Consider the following 18,132-nt stretch of genomic DNA (forward strand, 5'->3'; position numbering starts at 1 on the left):
GTTGAAATTGACTAGAAGTGCGCATTACTCCTAGTTGCCTCTTCCTCGTCCCAGTCTTCAAGGCATTTGATTGTCAGACAGTTGGTGTGTATGGAAGGGATAAAGACTGACAATACCCTGCAGGGGGAGGGTAGGGCTCATTCTCATAAGGGAAAGGGGATACCATGTCTCACCTGAAGACATCCTCCTCCCACTCCCCAAGTGTAACGCTCACCTGATTCTCGCAGAGGCGCCGGTCTTGACTGGGCGACTACCGTATCTTCAAAGGTGATGTGTAGCACCCGGTTGGCTCTTTGGGCTGGACCTCTGTGCACTGTATGCCTGACGTGTAGAGTAAGATGTCTGCAGATAGAAAATATGGGGTTAATGAACTGGGGTTATTGGGGTGTCCCTATCTCTTTCCTCTTCTCCTCTCCTGTAGACCCCCAAAGGTTAACGCTCTCACCTTAGGTAAGTGAATGCCGAGCTCTCCATCTGCCTCGGGGCAGGGTGCTGTAACCAGTTTCTTCACTGGATAGGTAGCGCAGGCCTCTTGACTTCAGAGGACTGCTATCCGTCGTTTACTGCACGAACGGTAAGTTTCGAGTCATTCAAATGTCTTTAAAGTCTTTAGTAACAATGTCTCTTGTTTTGCAGGGTTCCGGCGATGGCGGATGACGGGCTGAAGTGAGTTGAAGATGGAGCACGTGTGATGAATAGAAGCGCCTGGAAGCACGTAAGTAAGCGCTTGTTGCCTGCTTCACGATGCGCTCTAACTGTCTTTTTATTTTGCAGGTACGAGTTCGGAGCGGCTGCACGGTGCCGGAATACCCACTGGATTAGATGTGGAAAGGAGTAATGGCACGTGAGTATTAAAGTTCCCCAATGTCTTTAAACACACCTTGTTTTGTCTTTCAGATGCAGGATGCAGCGCCGAAGGCCTCCGGAGCGTGCGAAGAGTTGGTAAGCTTTTGTCTTTCAGATGCCGGAATGCAGTATGAAGACCTCCGGAGCGCACGAAGAGTAGGTAAGCCTTTGCCTTTCAGATGCCGGAATGCAGTGTGAAGACCTCCGGAGAGCACGAAGAGTAGGTAAGCCTTTGCCTTTCAGATGCCGGAATGCTAACCTGTTCTTTCTTGTCTTTATAGGTGTTGCTGAAGACTGGATTCAGGATGGTAAGCCTTTTTCCTTAGGCCCAGGACCGGATGCAGAAGACACGATGAGCGTTCTGCTGCAGAGGGTGCAGAATAACGCAAAGCAAGATTCATCCGCCGGGTGTGGTTTAAATAGCCTCCTGTAGTGCTTAGGTGTCTCCTTCCACAGCCACGCCTAAGTAAGAAAAGAGTTCCTGGTAAGAAAAGAGTTCCTGCCTTCCAGAAGAGTTCCAGTGTTCTGAATCTAGGGAGTGGCTCCAGCCCCACCCAACAGGAAAAGTAGTTCCAAACAGAAGAGGATCAGAGGCTCAACTGGCAGGCAAGTAAGCAGCATGGTCTGCTGCAGGTAAGTCCACCCAAGCATTATGAGCCCGGCGCTTCCAGCGCTGGGACTGGGCATATTTATGAGCCTGGTGCCACTGGCGCCAGGACTGGGTCCAAAAGGTCCCAATTGGGACTGGTTGGCACTCGGAACCTGGGTTATGGATCTGCTTCCAAGGTAGTTGGGAAAACCCTGACCTTTTGGAAGCAGAGATCATGACAGTACCCCCCCTCAAGGCCCCTCCCAAACCAGGCTTCTCCGGGGGTTTTGGCTTGTCAGGAAATGTTCGGTGAAATCTTTTGATTAGGCGAGGAACGTGGACATATTCAGCAGGTACCCAGGATCTCTCTTGGGGGCCGTAGCCTTTCCAGTCAATTAGGTAGAATAGTTTAGATTTGGAGATCTTGGAGTCCAGAATGCTTTTGACTTCAAACTCGAGTTCTCCATCCACTAGGATAGGTTTTGGAGATTTGGTTAGTCGGGTTTGAGGTTGCACGGGTTTTAATAGAGAAACGTGGAAGACCGGATGTATCTTCATGTGCGGGGGCAAGTCCAACTTGACCGCTACTGGGTTTACTATGGTAGTGATGGAACAGGGACCAAGGTATCTTGGGTTGAATGTGCGTGGCCCTTTTAGAGATAGATATTTGGTGGATAACCAGACTTGATCCCCTACTTGATAGTGAGGGGCTTCCTTCCGATGTTGATCTGCTCCTTTCTTGTATTGTTCTTTAGCCCTTTGAAGGTGCGAAACAGCTTCCTTAAAGGCTTGGGTGATTGTAGAATGCAGGTAGTCTACTGCTGGTGTTTCAAGATCTTGGAGGGGATCCAACTCCGAGGTTGACTGCCGTACAAAAGAAAAAACGGGGTTTTCCCAGTTCCCGAATGGACAGAGTTATTGTAGGCATACTCGGCTATCCAAAGGATATCTTTCCAAGTTTTTTCAGTTTGTTGCAGCATGCAGCGTAAATACTGTTCCAGAGTTTGATTGGTCCTCTCGGTTTGTCCGTCGGTCTGAGGGTGGTGACTGGTCGATAGTCTCACATCAATTTGAGCCGACCGACAGCAACTTCGCCAAAAATGAGAAATAAATTGACTACCTCGATCCGAAATTAGAACCGAAGGAAAACCGTGCAGTCGGACGATGTTTTCGAGAAATTCTCGGGCCAGAGTTGCTGCTGTTGGCAAGCCTTTGAGCGGAATGAAATGCGCCATCTTGGAGAATAAGTCCACGATTACTAGAATCGTATTGTATCCGGAGCATGGAGGTAGATCGGTGATGAAGTCCATAGAAAGCGTATGCCAAGGGCGAGGTGGGATGTCAATAGGGCGTAAGAGGCCTGCTGGTCTTTCCTTTTGACTCTTGTTTTGGGCGCATACTCCACAGGACATTATAAAGTCTCTGATATCTTTTTTCCAAGACGGCCACCAGAAGTAGCGCTTGATCTTTTCTGAGGTCTTGGCTATACCGGGATGACCTTCCATTAAAGAGTCGTGATAACAAGAGATTACTTTTTTCTGTAAATCTGTGCTGGGTAGGTATAATCGTTCTTGGAAATACAATAAGTTGTCCTTTACTGCAAAGTCCTTTCCCTGCAGATGCCAATTCTGTATGTCTGCTGGAGTTACAAGTTGCCTAGCTTTATCCTTAACTTCCTCTATGGATTCTGTGGCGATTACACCCAGAATTCTTTGTTCGGGAATGATTGGTACAGGTTTAGGGTTGATCAAGTGTTCTTCCACTCCCATCCGAGAAAGGGCATCGGCTTTACCGTTCTTTGTACCAGGTCGATAGGTAATTATGAAGTCAAACTCGGCAAAGAATAATGCCCAACGGAGTTGTCTAGAGGATTGGGCTTTTGCGGTTTTCAAATATTGCAGGTTTCGGTGATCCATAATCACAGTAACGGTGTGTCGGGCCCCCAGCAGATAATGCCGCCAAGCCTTAAAGGCAGACTTGATAGCCAGAAGTTCCTTGTCAGTAATCGTGTAATTGACTTCAGGAGGCGAGAATTTGCGGGACCAAAATGCCACGGGATGCAACTGATTGGTTACCGGGTCCTTTTGTGATAGAACTGCCCCCATGGCAAGGCTTGAAGCATCAGTTTCCACGATGTAGGGGAGTTCGGGGCGAGGGTGTTTTAAGATTGGTGCAGAGATAAATTTAGTCTTCAAATCCTGGAAAGCTTGTTCCGCCTCGGTAGACCATTCAAAAGGTTTGTTTTTCTTTAACAAGGCAGTGATGGGCTGGACTATTCGAGAGAACTCGGGGATAAACCTGTGGTAAAAGTTAGCGAAGCCTAACATGCTTTGCACACCTTTTACGGAGGATGGTGATGGCCATTTGAGAACTGCATCGACCTTCTTTGAATCCATATGCACTCCGCCAGGTGATAATATGAATCCCAAGAATTCAACTTCAGTCACGTTGAAAACACATTTTTCCAACTTAGCGAAAAGTTTGTGTTGACGCAATCTTTCGAGGACCATTTTCACGTGTTTCCGATGTTCAGATTCCGATGAAGAATAAACGAGGATGTCGTCAATGTAAACAACAACATTCATCGCTCTCTTTTACTCGTACCAAGTGGTAAGCTCCTCTAAGATCCAGCTTTGTATATATGCATGCTTTTCTGACTTGGTCCAGGAGTTCAGGGATCAAAGGTAACGGATATCTATTCTTAACGGTGATCTGGTTCAGGGAGCGATAATCGATACAAGTTCTAAGGTCTCCTTCCTTTTTTGGAACGAAGAACAAAGCTGAAGAAGCAGGGGACTTGGAAGGACGAATAAACCCATTTGCCAGGTATTGATCCAGGTATTGTCGAAGGTGAAGGTTCTCAGGCTCGGTGAGGGCATAAATTCTACTACAAGGAGGAGTAGATCCAGGTATCAGGTCTATCTGGCAGTCATAAGACCTATGAGGAGGTAGAGAGTTAGCCTGATCCTTCCGGAAAACATCTTGGTATTCTAGGTATTCGGGAGGTAACTGGGGAGTCTCTGAAGAAATTGCGGCCAGTGCAACACCAGGTGGAGGGTGACAAGTAGAGACACATTCTGGAAACTGGACCGTTCTTGCTCGCCAATCGATCAGAGGATTGTGTTTCTCTAACCAAGGTATTCCTAGAATAATCTGAAACTGAGGGGCCTTGATCACATCGAACACGATCTTCTCATGGTGTCCATCTTGACTTACTAGCGTCACCTCTTGAGTGGTATGCGTTACTGGCCCGGAGGCTATCTCCGTACCATCCACCGTAGTAATGACGTCCTTTACAGCCTTGGGACAAAGAGTTAGATTCATCCTCAAAACCATTTCATGATCCACATAATTGCGATGGCACCGCTGTCGACGTAAGCTTCAATTGCATGTAATCGATCCGGATTATCAGGGCTAATGAGGACCATAGGTATCACGAAATGCGAGGTCACGGAACTGGTTTTCACGCTCGGCAAGAGGACCTCTATTCTTGTCGGGCGAGGTCGTTTCCCTGCTCAGAGTTTGTAACTTTGGTAACTGCAGCTCCTACTGCCTTCTTGGCAGGTTTCACCGGACAGTCTCGAAGAAAGTGCCCTGAGTTTCCGCAATATAGGCATAATTGCAACTGTTTCCTCCTTTCCCGCTCCCTCTGTGTTAGAGGACCTTTCAGACCCCCTATTTGCATGGGTTCCCCGGAGTCTACTCCTTTGGAAGGAGTTGGCGGTTTGGAAAATACTCGAGCATCAAACTTGGAACGATCGGCCTTCCTGTTCTGCAGCCTGTGATCTATTTGAACGACCAAGTCTATATAATCCGAACAGTCTTGTGGGGGATTCACTACTTGGGCTAAAACGTCTTTGAGCTCTCCACGTAGACCTCTATAAAACAGCGTAATCCTTTTGTCCTCAGGCCATTGAGTTTCCACTATTAGTCTATTGAAAGATGCAATATAAGCCAAAAGGTCTTGATTACCCTGTCGCAACGAAAGAAGCTCATTGTCCAAGGCCTGCCCCTGTGAATGTCTTGCGAACAGTTTTTTCCATACTAAGCTGAAAGGCTTGAAAATCATGGAGAACCGGATCATCTTGATGAACTAGAGGGATCGACCAGTCTGCCGCATTGCCACTAAGGTACGAAAGTACAAAAGCTACTTTAGCTTGATCAGTTGGAAAGGCTGCTGGCCGGCATAAGAAGTGCAACCGGCACTGATTGATAAATACTGCAAACCTTTTTGGGTCACCAGAAAATCGTTCGGGCGGAGCCAGAGGTACATTCCCAGGTAGGTTGATCTGCACTGGATTCATAGAGGATGTTGAAGGAAGATTTGCCCCTGATGCGGGTAACGGGGTCTGTCCGGCTTGTGACTGTAGCACTTGTCTAGCAAGATTGTCTGTTCTCTCCTTGGAAATAATTAGTTCCCTTCTTAGAGCATTCGTTTCCTGGCGAGCTGCATGCACTTCTGCCCTTAGTTCCCCAAGTAACCGGGCTAGGGGGTCAGTATCCGAGGTTTCCATAGCGCCTGGGCGAGAGTTTTGCGGTAGGCTTTGCGTTCTGTAACGCTCACCTGATTCTCGCAGAGGCGCCGGTCTTGACTGGGCGACTACCGTATCTTCAAAGGTGATGTGTAGCACCCGGTTGGCTCTTTGGGCTGGACCTCTGTGCACTGTATGACTGACGTGTAGAGTAAGATGTCTGCAGATAGAAAATATGGGGTTAATGAACTGGGGTTATTGGGGTGTCCCTATCTCTTTCCTCTTCTCCTCTCCTGTAGACCCCCAAAGGTTAACGCTCTCACCTTAGGTAAGTGAATGCCGAGCTCTCCATCTGCCTCGGGGCAGGGTGCTGTAACCAGTTTCTTCACTGGATAGGTAGCGCAGGCCTCTTGACTTCAGAGGACTGCTGTCCGTCGTTTACTGCACGAACGGTAAGTTTCGAGTCATTCAAATGTCTTTAAAGTCTTTAGTAATGATGTCTCTTGTTTTGCAGGGTTCCGGCGATGGCGGATGACGGGCTGAAGTGAGTTGAAGATGGAGCCCGTGTGATGAATAGAAGCGCCTGGAAGCACGTAAGTAAGCGCTTGTTGCCTGCTTCACGATGCGCTCTAACTGTCTTTTTATTTTGCAGGTACGAGTTCGGAGCGGCTGCAGGGTGCCGGAATACCCACTGGATTAGATGTGGAAAGGAGTAATGGCACGTGAGTATTAAAGTTCCCCAATGTCTTTAAACGCACCTTGTTTTGTCTTTCAGATGCGGGATGCAGCGCCGAAGGCCTCCGGAGCGTGCGAAGAGTTGGTAAGCTTTTGTCTTTCAGATGCCGGAATGCAGTATGAAGACCTCCGGAGCGCACGAAGAGTAGGTAAGCCTTTGCCTTTCAGATGCCGGAATGCAGTGTGAAGACCTTCGGAGAGCACGAAGAGTAGGTAAGCCTTTGCCTTTCAGATGCCGGAATGCTAACCTGTTCTTTCTTGTCTTTATAGGTGTTGCTGAAGACTGGATTCAGGATGGTAAGCCTTTTTCCTTAGGCCCAGGACCGGATGCAGAAGACACGATGAGCGTTCTGCTGCAGAGGGTGCAGAATAATGCAAAGCAAGATTCATCCACCGGGTGTGGTTTAAATAGCCTCCTGTAGTGCTTAGGTGTCTCCTTCCACAGCCACGCCTAAGTAAGAAAAGAGTTCCTGGTAAGAAAAGAGTTCCTGCCTTCCAGAAGAGTTCCAGTGTTCTGAATCTAGGGAGTGGCTCCAGCCCCACCCAACAGGAAAAGTAGTTCCAAACAGAAGAGGATCAGAGGCTCAACTGGCAGGCAAGTAAGCAGCATGGTCTGCTGCAGGTAAGTCCACCCAAGCATTATGAGCCCGGCGCTTCCAGCGCTGGGACTGGGCATATTTATGAGCCTGGTGCCACTGGCGCCAGGACTGGGTCCAAAAGGTCCCAATTGGGACTGGTTGGCACTCGGAACCTGGGTTATGGATCTGCTTCCAAGGGAGTTGGGAAAACCCTGACCTTTTGGAAGCAGAGATCATGACACCAAGGTCCCTCCACCCAGGTGATCCTGCCTTGCATATCCACCCCCAGGGTCAGGATCCAAGAGTGAAGTCCTTTCCCATGCCACTTGCGAGGAAGATTCAAGGTGAGTAGATAGGAGGATGCCCTCATGTTCCTCACAGTAGGTACACAATTAAATAATTTATTTTTAATTTAATGCAGTTTCCTTATCCAGCAAAAGGCTCACTTCAGGAGAAAAGGCAACTATTTTGGCAAATATCTTTTGTTTAATTTCCGATTAAATTTATTGCTGTGTATTTGAGCAAGCCACAGTGGAATGCAAAATGCGGCCCATATTTAGTTCATTCAATTTCTGGTAGTCTATCTCAGATTAAAAACCATAGGCTGGCCTGTTCCGCTTTGCTTCTTTATAAACTGTATGGAATATTCTGGCAGTTGTTGATATTTACCCCGCTTGGCCTTAAGAAATTACTTTCAGCAATTTATCTTTTTTTTGGCTGCCTCCATATTTTTGACGCTGTGATGTCTGCCTTTATTGGTCCATGTTCGGTAATCTTCTTTCGTAAGGATCTTTGTTGCTTGTCTTTGTTGATACCATATGAGCTTACAGTTGACTCAGTCCATTCTTTAGACTGGCTACCTGGACACTCTCAGATCTCGGGCCTAGGTCCCTTCCGCGCCACCGTCACACACCTGCACTGCCCACCTGGCAACCCCTGCCCTTGGGGACTGTTTCTGTACCCCTACAGTCCCCCCCCTACCAGCCATTGACACCTGATGCCCGCACTTATCCATGCACTTACCCATGCACTTGCCACATGCTGGCAGTTATTTATTTACTATTGTTATCATCTTTCCCATGTACTGCACTGTCCCTGTCCCCTTCCCACGCACTTGCGCGATCTGAATGACACCTGGCCTAGTAGGATCGCTGTCCGTCCTCCCTTTGTTCCCCTCCCTTGCCTCGTCGTGCCTTGAAACACTTGTGTATAGGTGCGTTATAAATGCCATATGATATCACAACTTGATCCCAGGAGTTTTCTCTGCACCAAAGCTATTGACTTGATGACAAATAGTGCATCCAAGAGTGAGTCCTCTAACAATCAACCATTGACAATATTGTTTCTGGTCCAGCTTCTAGCCCTTAGGGAGTATGCCTTTCGTTAAGGGAGCTGAATGTTGATAGGTCATCTTATCTCACTGTGTAATACTGTACTACCTTTGTTCTGGTAGCATTCTGTAGCCCACTGCATGCTCTTTCTTTTCATGAAGGCCATGTAAGTGGCACGGTCCCTCAGACAGGAGAGAGACGACCAAATGTCAGATGGCTGTGGCAAGCTTATGTTTAGCTCTGCTTATTTAACACAGAAAATGTTTTTATTTTTAAAAATTTCAAATGATGTCCTGCAATTATAAATCACAATCTTCAAGTCTGTCAAACAATGACTGTACACAGATTATCTCATCACACAGTTACTTTTGCTGGGTATATTTAAATATTTAAAATACAGGATTAAATACACATATGGAGATTGTTATGTTTAGGCAAACATCAATTAGGACTTGGATATACAACTTTCCATTCACAAAGAAGAAAATAAAGGTAGACCCATGCTGCATTTGTTTGACTTTGTGTAGAGGTCTAAAAAAAATAGGGTTGACAAAGCAGGGTCTTATTTTCGTTCTTGAAAGTCAGAAATTCATAAATTATTGGATCTTGCTATATGACAGGCACTGGTAATGTGGTCAAGCGCCAAAATTGCAGTTATCTCAAATAACATATTCACCACTTACCCAAAGAGTATGACCAAGTGCAACTCATTAAATTAACGAGTACCCAACTTGTCAAAATTGTCACGCCACAAATAAAGATGCCAGCCCACAAGAGTGATTTGCCGCCAATGATCTTTGTCTGAATGCCAGCAAGACGGAGATCCTCCTCATCGGCACACCTTCACCATCCTTTCCCCTCACTCTCTGGCCGGCCTCCCTTGGCCCTCCTCCTACCCCCACCTGCAAGGCTAAGAACCTCGGGGTCATCTTTGACTCCACTCTTTCCTTCTCCGCCCACATCTATGAGGTCTCTAAAAAGTCAAATTTCCGACTGCACCTCCTCAGAGGTACTCTGCCTTTCCTCTCCTTCCCCCAGAAGCTCATGGTATCTCAAGCTCTGGTTCTCTCTAGCTTGGACTATTGCAACAGCCTCTATCTAAATCTACCTGCCTCTACTCTCCGCCCTCTGCAACTAATCCAGAACAGGACTGCGAGACTTGTCGTTGGCCTCAAGCCCTGGGATCGTATCTCTCCAGCCCTGAAATCTCTCCACTGGCTCCCAGTGGATGCAAGCATTAAATTCAAAACCCTCTGCATTGTCCACAAGGCTTTCTGGGGCCTGGGTCCAAAATACCTTCAGCTATCCCTCCGCAAATACCTCCCCTCTCGAACTCTTCACTCCTCTACCTCCAACTCACTCAGGGTCAGTCGTTTTTCTAAGAAACGAGCTGGGGTAGATCTCTGTCTTCGGCTGGGGCCTCCCTCTGGAACAGCCTCCCTGCCACTCTAAAACTTGAGGAGAACCATCTCCGGTTCCGGAAGCACCTCAAGACCTTCCTCTTTTCTTCTGCCTTCGCTCCCCCGCTCCCCCTCTCCCCTGCTGATCTGTTCTCTCTTGGCACCGTGCACCTGGCCACCCTATGTCTTTTGGGCCCAGGTACCTGCTCATCCTGCCACCCTCCTGCACTGCCTCCGGGCCACCCCTTACACTGGGGTTTGTATCTGTACCCATACAGCACCCCCCTTTTTCTTCCTGCACTTATCAGACCTACCCTGCCTGCTGCCTTAAACCTAGCACATGCAAATTGCTGGCTGCATTACCACTGTTAGTTACCTTTATTATTTATTTATGGTTATTTATCTCTTTCTCCTCTGCTTCGCACTTTCCACCTCTCCCCCCTTCCATGCACTTTTCCCCTCCCCCCTCTCCCATGCACTTGCGCGTTCTCAATGTCACTGGGCCTAGCAAGATCGCTGTTTTTGTTCTCCCCTGTTTCCCTCCCTTGCCTTGTCGCACTCTGAAACACTTGTGTACGAGCGCGATAGAAATAAAATATCAATCAATCAATCAATTTAGTTGTCAGGGTATGCACTTCAAAAAAGCTTCTCTCATGGATTAACTAGTTATGTTGTTGCTTCAAGCTAAAAGAGTGAGCTTTCATCTATTGCACACCACAGGTCATTTGTTTTCTGGTTCACTCGTGGCATACTTCTTCAAAATCACACTAATAACCGTCTATATTTCAGAAATGTGCAACTGCCTGTTAACTGCTAGTCTTACGCTATCGATGCTATGGTATGCGGACCTTGTTTGTTGATTCCACTCGTTCTCCTGTATCCATGCTTAAGCACCTATACATTCAGTGAGACTGCTAAACTGTGTTCTGCATCCATGATAGGTCTAAGTGTATTTTACTCATAGCTTCTAATCCCAGTCCTGTATTTGCACTATAGCATTTATACATTTCTCAAGATTGCCAATCTATGTCCTGTATTGAGGCTAGAGGATATGTACAATCCCTGTGGCTTCTAAACTCCTAACTCTAAACATATGCTCTTGTATGTATACGTTCCTCATGATAATTAATCAGAGTTCTGTAATAATGTAGGGGTGCGTATAGATTTTTCACACAGCTACTGATCTGTGTTCTACACCTATACTACAGCTTCAGACACATTCCTTCTGGCTGCTTTTGCTAAATGTATCTTGTACCTACGCTTGAACACAAGTATCCCACTCATGGACTGCTAATCTTGTCCTTGAAATGTCACTTGTTACTCTAATTTCAGCACCAGCGTGACATGCTTATTTAGATCTCTGTCAGCTCACAACATCAAGCTATGGCTTTTCCTTGGGACAAAGGAAGAGGGGTGAACAGAGATTATTGCATCCCTTAATTTCTTTTATTCGGCAAGATGGGGACACATTTGTCTGTGCCCTGCAGCCCTAAACGATTAAGATCTGACACCACAGTTATGTTGTGCTGTACAAAAACAAACAAGGTCGACAAATTACGTTTGCAAAGTCCTAAAATGTATAGGAGCTGTATATTCCAACTGTTAAGCAGTATTAGTGCGGTTTTCATGTAGTCACGCTATATAAAGGTGAGTAAGACGGAAACATTAATATGAGCAGACATTAAAGAGGAAAGTACAACGCCATTAACTACATTGCACAGTCTCAGACAATGAACAAACCTTCGTTTTGAATTGTTTAATGGACAGTGCATAAAATATGTGGAAGTTGAAATGGCGTAATTAAATGATTCCTAAATATTAAAAAGAATTTCCATTAACACATTTGGATGAAAGGTGGATTCAACACTTTGCATATAAATATGAAGATAGTGGCTTGAGGTTCTTTGAAGAGTTTTAGAAACGGTTACTTCCGATTCAAATATTCTGAAAATATCCTTACCTTAGAGCAAATGCAGAGGTATTACACATATCCATGAAGAGAGAAAGTTCAGATAATCTAATTGAAGGTTTTTTCTGGATCGTGGGTAAATTAACTAGGGTAGCAATGGAAGATTATGGCATTGTCAAAAGAGCAAGAAGTAAAGCTGATCTGAAGCTGAAAAATACCTGGGAAACCACTACAATATGGTAAATTGAATAAGTGAACACTTAGTTAAAAACCTTTCTAGGATGTATTGGAATTCTGATCCAGGAAAAAATTACAAAATACATAGTTTGTATTCCCTCAAGTCCAGTGGAACAAGATTGGATGTAGAACACTATTGGAAGAGTAGTATGTAAAAGGATACCATTCTACATAGGATATGGAACTGTTCCATGCTGTAATAATGTTGGGTGTTAGTGACAGGAATCATCAGTGGCGTTTTAAGATTAGGTCTCAAACAGAATCCTGGTGAAAGATACTGGGCCTCATTCAGAGATTTGCCGATATGTGCAAACACATATTGAAGAGATGTGATTACTGAAAAAACACATATCTAGGCAGCCAAATGAAAAAGATAGTTTAGGAGTTCAATATTGGTTACTGAAACATACTCTTATTTTTCGTACACATACAAGTCCTTGAAGACTTCACCCAAAACAAGGATACATTTGATAAGTGTGGCGTGGTTTGGTAAGAATTCTTAAAGGAGGTAAGCAGGAGTATACTAGAGCCTAATCTTGAATACTAGCCCTATTCACATGTATGTGATTAAGAACACAATCATCTCTTAGACATGTTCTTCTTCACATTAGTTCATGCTACAGAAATGGCTCCGCATTATTTTAGTTATATCATTTTATTATACTATGATTTTGTCTGGGTGCGCGCTCATGCCACTAAAGGTTACTTTCCAGTGCTAAAGGATAGGGTGTGTGTATTAGCTGGGAGGCAGGGTGGTGCATTCCAGGGCTCCAAATCTTGTTCTTGATTTCTTTAGCAGAGCACAATGAGTGGATTGTCAGGATTCTTCAGAAATTGATGTTAGAGACACCGTTTACATACAAGGATTTTGGAATTGTTCTATTTAAACTGTACCTCTGAATCAACTTGAAGAATCTCATCCCCGGCTGAAGGAAGTTCCTTCCATCCTACAATTTCCACTGGCATACTGGGCCCAGCAGCCTCCATTCCAGTTCCATTCTCATCAAACATCAGGCGTACCTTGGCCCAACTGGTTCCAGCGACCAGCACACAACCTTTCTTAAGAGTTCCTCTTTGGATAATGGCTGTTGTTACAGGTCTGAAGTGAAAAAAGAAAGGGAGATGAGCTTTCTTTCACAGTGTTAATAGCTGCAATAGACCATAGATCAACTGCCCTGAAAGTAGCACCACAACTGACCAGGCCCTGGTACTATGAAAATGATCAAATTGAGACAAACAGGTTGAACATACAATAGTTTGAAAAGGTAATCATCATACCCTCTAAAGTTAGAAAAAAACATCTTAAAAGCAACTGATGTTTAAAATAGGCTGGTAACATATGAAAATCTTTTGCAGATAAATAAGGAGTTATTTATTATAAAGAACAAAACTATTGAATCCAGCAGTAAAGTGTGCTTGTGTTTTGCATATATTGTGAATGCATGCTCCATTCTGCACAGCTAATAGCATTTCAATGGACGTTTGTCAGACGCTTTATTTTGAGTGCTGTTTAATTTAACATTCATGCACCATTGAATTAAAGTGACTGGAAAATATGTTTTTTACAGACACATGGGTTTGAAAGCAAGGCATACAACCAAAAGATGTTCGGACACTCATTTTTGGACCAGAATGTAACAAAATCAGTTTTATGCCAAAAGTAATGGTGTATTAAAAAACAATCAACCTACCCTTTTCCTTTATCCGTGCGTGATTCAACAACAACCCCTTCCACTGGACCTGTGGCGTCTGCTTTCAACTCTAGCACCTCAGCTAAAGTCACTGTCGCTTCCACCAAAGCTAACAAGTTGTCACCCTACTCCATGGAAAAAAAGAAAAAACGCTATTGCTACCATACTTATTAACAAACATAATAAACACACATCAGGAGGGGGAAGATCAAAGAGGAGAGGAAAAGTGAGAGGAAAATAGAGACTCGGTGAACCACAAATGGGGTGCATGTACTGAAAGCAGAAGAAAGAGCCTACCTCTTTAAATCATATATAAGAGGCCTACTCCTGAGTTGGTGCAAAGGGCATGGAGCTAAACAGGATAAGCATGTTTGGGGTGCGAGGTAGCCCCTAGTCCGTCCTGATATTAACAGGATATGATTTTAAGACCACGTAGGTGGGTACAACTGGAAGCACTCTATAATCCAATGATTAGAGCAGTTCCTGATGCAGGACCCCTATCAGAACATATATGGTGCTGGGTGGTGGCACCTGGTAGTGGAGCCCTGTAGAACCAATGGGAGGCCCAGACAACCCGCACAGAAGCAAATAAAGATGTGCTTGGGACACTATAAAAAACAAGTGACTGACTCTCAAATTCTTATAAGTTAACCTTATTCCCTCTGATAACAAGAATAAACTTGAATAGAGAATTTTACATTGGTTGCAAGTATTTTGTCAATCCCTCAGGCGTGACTACATAATGTCCATACTCTTATCTTACCTTCCTTCTCTCGACAACATCCCTGCCTTCATACTCTCCCTGCCATCTGGCTCATCCCCCTAAACCACCTTGACGGAGCAGGCACCTACCCTTTGCGCTGTCAACCCCTATATGCTACTGCTGACTTGTTCACACCACAGTCAAGAAGATGCCACCCTGACCTACTCTTACTGGTCTCCTCCCTTCAACCTTTCACTTTCCTCTGGTATTTTCTCAGTGACAGACCTAATCAACTGGAAGACAGCCACTTCTGACCCTAGCAACCAAGCCACCTATCATGTCATCCCTCACCATCCTGATTTTCTCAAATTTCTTGAAGATGTAGTCTTAAATTGCATCACTCACTCCAATCGGGGCTCTGCAGCAGACACTCATAGTAGGAGCTCACCCTTGTCTCCAACTCCCTTATTGCCATCTGACAACTATCCTCATTCTCCTTGATCTCTCTGCTCCATTTGACAAACTTGCTCCTACAGCTTCTCTCACACCGTCCTTCTTTATCTACAAGTAAAGGTCCTACAAGAGATGTCCTTGGTCCCCCTTCCCTTCACCCCCTACACCTCTTCTGTCTGTAAATTAATCTCCTGTATGACTATGTACATTCTAACTTTATAGATGATGCTCAAACCTTTTTCTCATTCACAAGTTCACTAACAGCCTCTTTGCTATCCACCACTGGATGCCAGCTTCACTGATATTGATGCCAGGCTTAACCTCCTCACCATCTCAAAAATGTCCCATCTCTAATTTCAATCAAACATAAAACATGTATTGCCACTAGGGCCCCCAGCAGGCTAGTTTACTACTCCATGCACATCCCCTATAGCCTTTGGTCCGTTAAACAAGGTACTGAATTGTGCTATCCATAGATTCAAATATGCATCAGCCTCAACCACCTCCATGCACTGCCTACAAGTAGCATGGCAATTCATGCACATTCTTTCTGTGTTTAAATCTCCCCTAACAGGCTCCTTATTTCTCTATATGCACCCTTTCCTTTCACTCTGTAATCCCAGCTGTCCCACATCCACCCTATGCAGTCTCACCATCCTAGCTCAACATCAATGGAACTCTTAACTACTGAAATTAAGGACTTTCCAACAGTGACTGATTGTAAGATTACCCTTGGGAACAGCTTCTCTCCCAGGAGGCAGCGCCAAAGTCTTTGAATGCCATAACCCCACTTAGTTTAATCCTGAAGATTTATTTAATGTCTTTTTTGCAGTCACCATTTACTGTTTTCAGCTTTACCACCAGCAATTAAAGGATAGTTCCGGGACTTTTTTTTTATTGTCCCTACGGGTCGGCCATGTGTTTGTAAGCATAAATCGGTAGATCGTAGGAAACTTTCCTATGGACCTTACCCGACTTTTCGCCCATTATCGCACTCGAAATCAGCCTCCATTTTGTGATAATCCTATCATTTCGCCCCATCGACCTGGCTCACCTGCCTTTGCGGCACTAAATCAAATCCCCCGCCCCTGAGCCTGACATCAGCAGACGCGTACTGCCCATTTCAAGCACGTCTCGTGTCAACAATCGCTGCGCCTCAGCTATTGACGTGTTGCCATGGAAATGGCAGGACGCCTCTTTCCCCAATAAGTATAAACAGACCGTTACACACAGCAGCAGATTTTCGATTCCATTCCTCTCTCTGTGTTACTTTGAGTATTCTGTGACTCGTTTCAGTGCTCTGGTCAGCTACCTTCGCCGCTTGTAGCCCGTGTGAACACCTGTACCATCTCTGTAAATTATTTTACTATCTTTACCGCACAATGGCCACAATAATGCCGTATATGTACGAGCCCGAGTACACCGAGGAGGAACTACTGGAAAGGCAAGCACGCGAAAACGATGGGGATTCGGACGGCAGTTGGGAGGACCAGTCAACGGATGAAGAGCCTGGACCATGTCGCATGGACGGCGTCTCCACCTGGTGCACGTGCAATCGGTGCGAGCTAATGCCAACTAAGGAGGAGAACTGCTGCTGCCGTGAAAATTCCGGGTGCTTGGCCTACATTTCGGAAAGCGAGCAAAGTCTGCAGGAAGGCGAGCAAAGTCCGCAATGCATCACCGAGCTGCCAGAGTTCAGGGAAGCCTGCCTCTCACGGACCGTGTTGAGGATGATGATGGTGCTTATGCACGAACTTCGTGGCACTGTTCGTCCGCGTAATCCGAGTAACGAGTAAGTATACTCTGTTTGTGATGTCAGTGATGCCACTACTATTTCATGGTCGTCTCCCACATATAAAATTACATTTACATATCATTCGAACGCATGTAAATTGGTTCCATATAGTGCATTTTCTAGATATAATTTTTTTCTAAGAAAAATGACATGTGTTACCTGAATCGACATTGATAAGAAAGTTTTGTCAGTTTAATACAGTTTGCATCTTTTTTTTTCACAGGTGGTACAGGCTGGTGGCCTATCGTTGCTTCACTTGGTGGCTTCACGGGAGGCTCGGACACCGCGTTCGGAGAGTAATACCTGCCTGTGCGGTACTTGCCATTAGACAACATTTCCCCAGTGACAGTGGACAATACCGCGGATTTTCCCTCGATGTGCTGCAACCTCAACTTTACAATGTGTAATGTTTATTATTTATGTTTAATTAAAATCTAAAATAAAGCCCAACATATATTTTAACAATGGTTGTTTTGATTTTTTAAATGAATCTAGTCCGTCTCCGTTGAATAGCCTTCCAGTGCCTTGTCTTGTCACACCACATGTCTCCGGCCAGCATCCTCCCTCACGCTGGCCGCACACCTTCAATCCACATAACCGTTGAACCCATATATGCAGCAGTCATACATATATTATTTTGTGGGTTGGCATCAAGCGTTGGCAATAAAAAGCTGTTGGATTTTATTGATACAAAACATGGTTATAGGTAAATAATAAATATGGTTGATCATAATAAATCCTCTTTTTGGGCACCGGGTACAGAGATGACCCCCATATATTCTCCTGGGAGGGTGAGGTATTTATAAACTCACCCCCCTGCCTTCCATGTAGTAGATCCTGCAGCCATCCTCTTACATTCAGTTAGATGGCCTCTCCTTGGTGAGGCCCTGCGGCAAACGGGTCTTGTCTGCACGACCACCGCCCCAATCCACCCCCCGCCCTATCAAAGGCAGTTCGCACCAGGGTACTTGCGCTGCTGGGAAGTGGAGCTGTCAGGGAGCGATAAAGGCCAAGAGGTGCCAAAGACCATGTACACTTCAAAGTGGTCTATAGAGCATGGGTTGTTGTTCCCATGTCTACCTCCAGACCCCGTGTCTCCTGCCAAGCATCCCCCCTCACGCTGGACGCCCCCCTGCAATCCACATAAGTGTGTCTCCATTCACGAGTCTTCCTGTGTCTTGTCTGCACGACCACCGCCCCGATCCACCCCCCGCCCTATCAAAGGCAGTTCGCACCAGGGTACTTGCGCTGCTGGCAAGTGGAGCTGTCAGGGAGCGATAAAGGCCAAGAGGTGCCAAAGACCATGTACACTTCAAAGTGGTCTATAGAGCATGGGTTGTTGTTCCCATGTCTACCTCCAGACCCCGTGTCTCCTGCCAAGCATCCCCCCTCA

General features: G+C 45.6%; 1 protein-coding gene across 6 annotated transcripts in view; it reads right to left on the reverse strand.

Moving 5' to 3' along the window:
- Positions 1–18,132, reverse strand: part of MTIF2 (mitochondrial translational initiation factor 2) — an 857,581-nt gene that overhangs the window by 434,535 nt on the left and 404,914 nt on the right. For all 6 annotated transcript variants that reach the window (XM_069608244.1, XM_069608249.1, XM_069608245.1 and 3 more), the window contains 2 exons: positions 13,789–13,913; positions 12,992–13,196 (listed from right to left, as the gene is read on the reverse strand). In XM_069608244.1, the coding sequence (XP_069464345.1) occupies positions 12,992–13,196; positions 13,789–13,913 (330 nt within the window). The remainder of the gene's footprint in view (positions 1–12,991; positions 13,197–13,788; positions 13,914–18,132) is intronic.

The sequence above is a fragment of the Ambystoma mexicanum genome, chromosome 4q, assembly GCF_040938575.1.
Source record: "Ambystoma mexicanum isolate Mex_15411 chromosome 4q, UKY_AmexF1_1, whole genome shotgun sequence".
Taxonomy (NCBI): Eukaryota; Metazoa; Chordata; class Amphibia; order Caudata; family Ambystomatidae; genus Ambystoma; species Ambystoma mexicanum.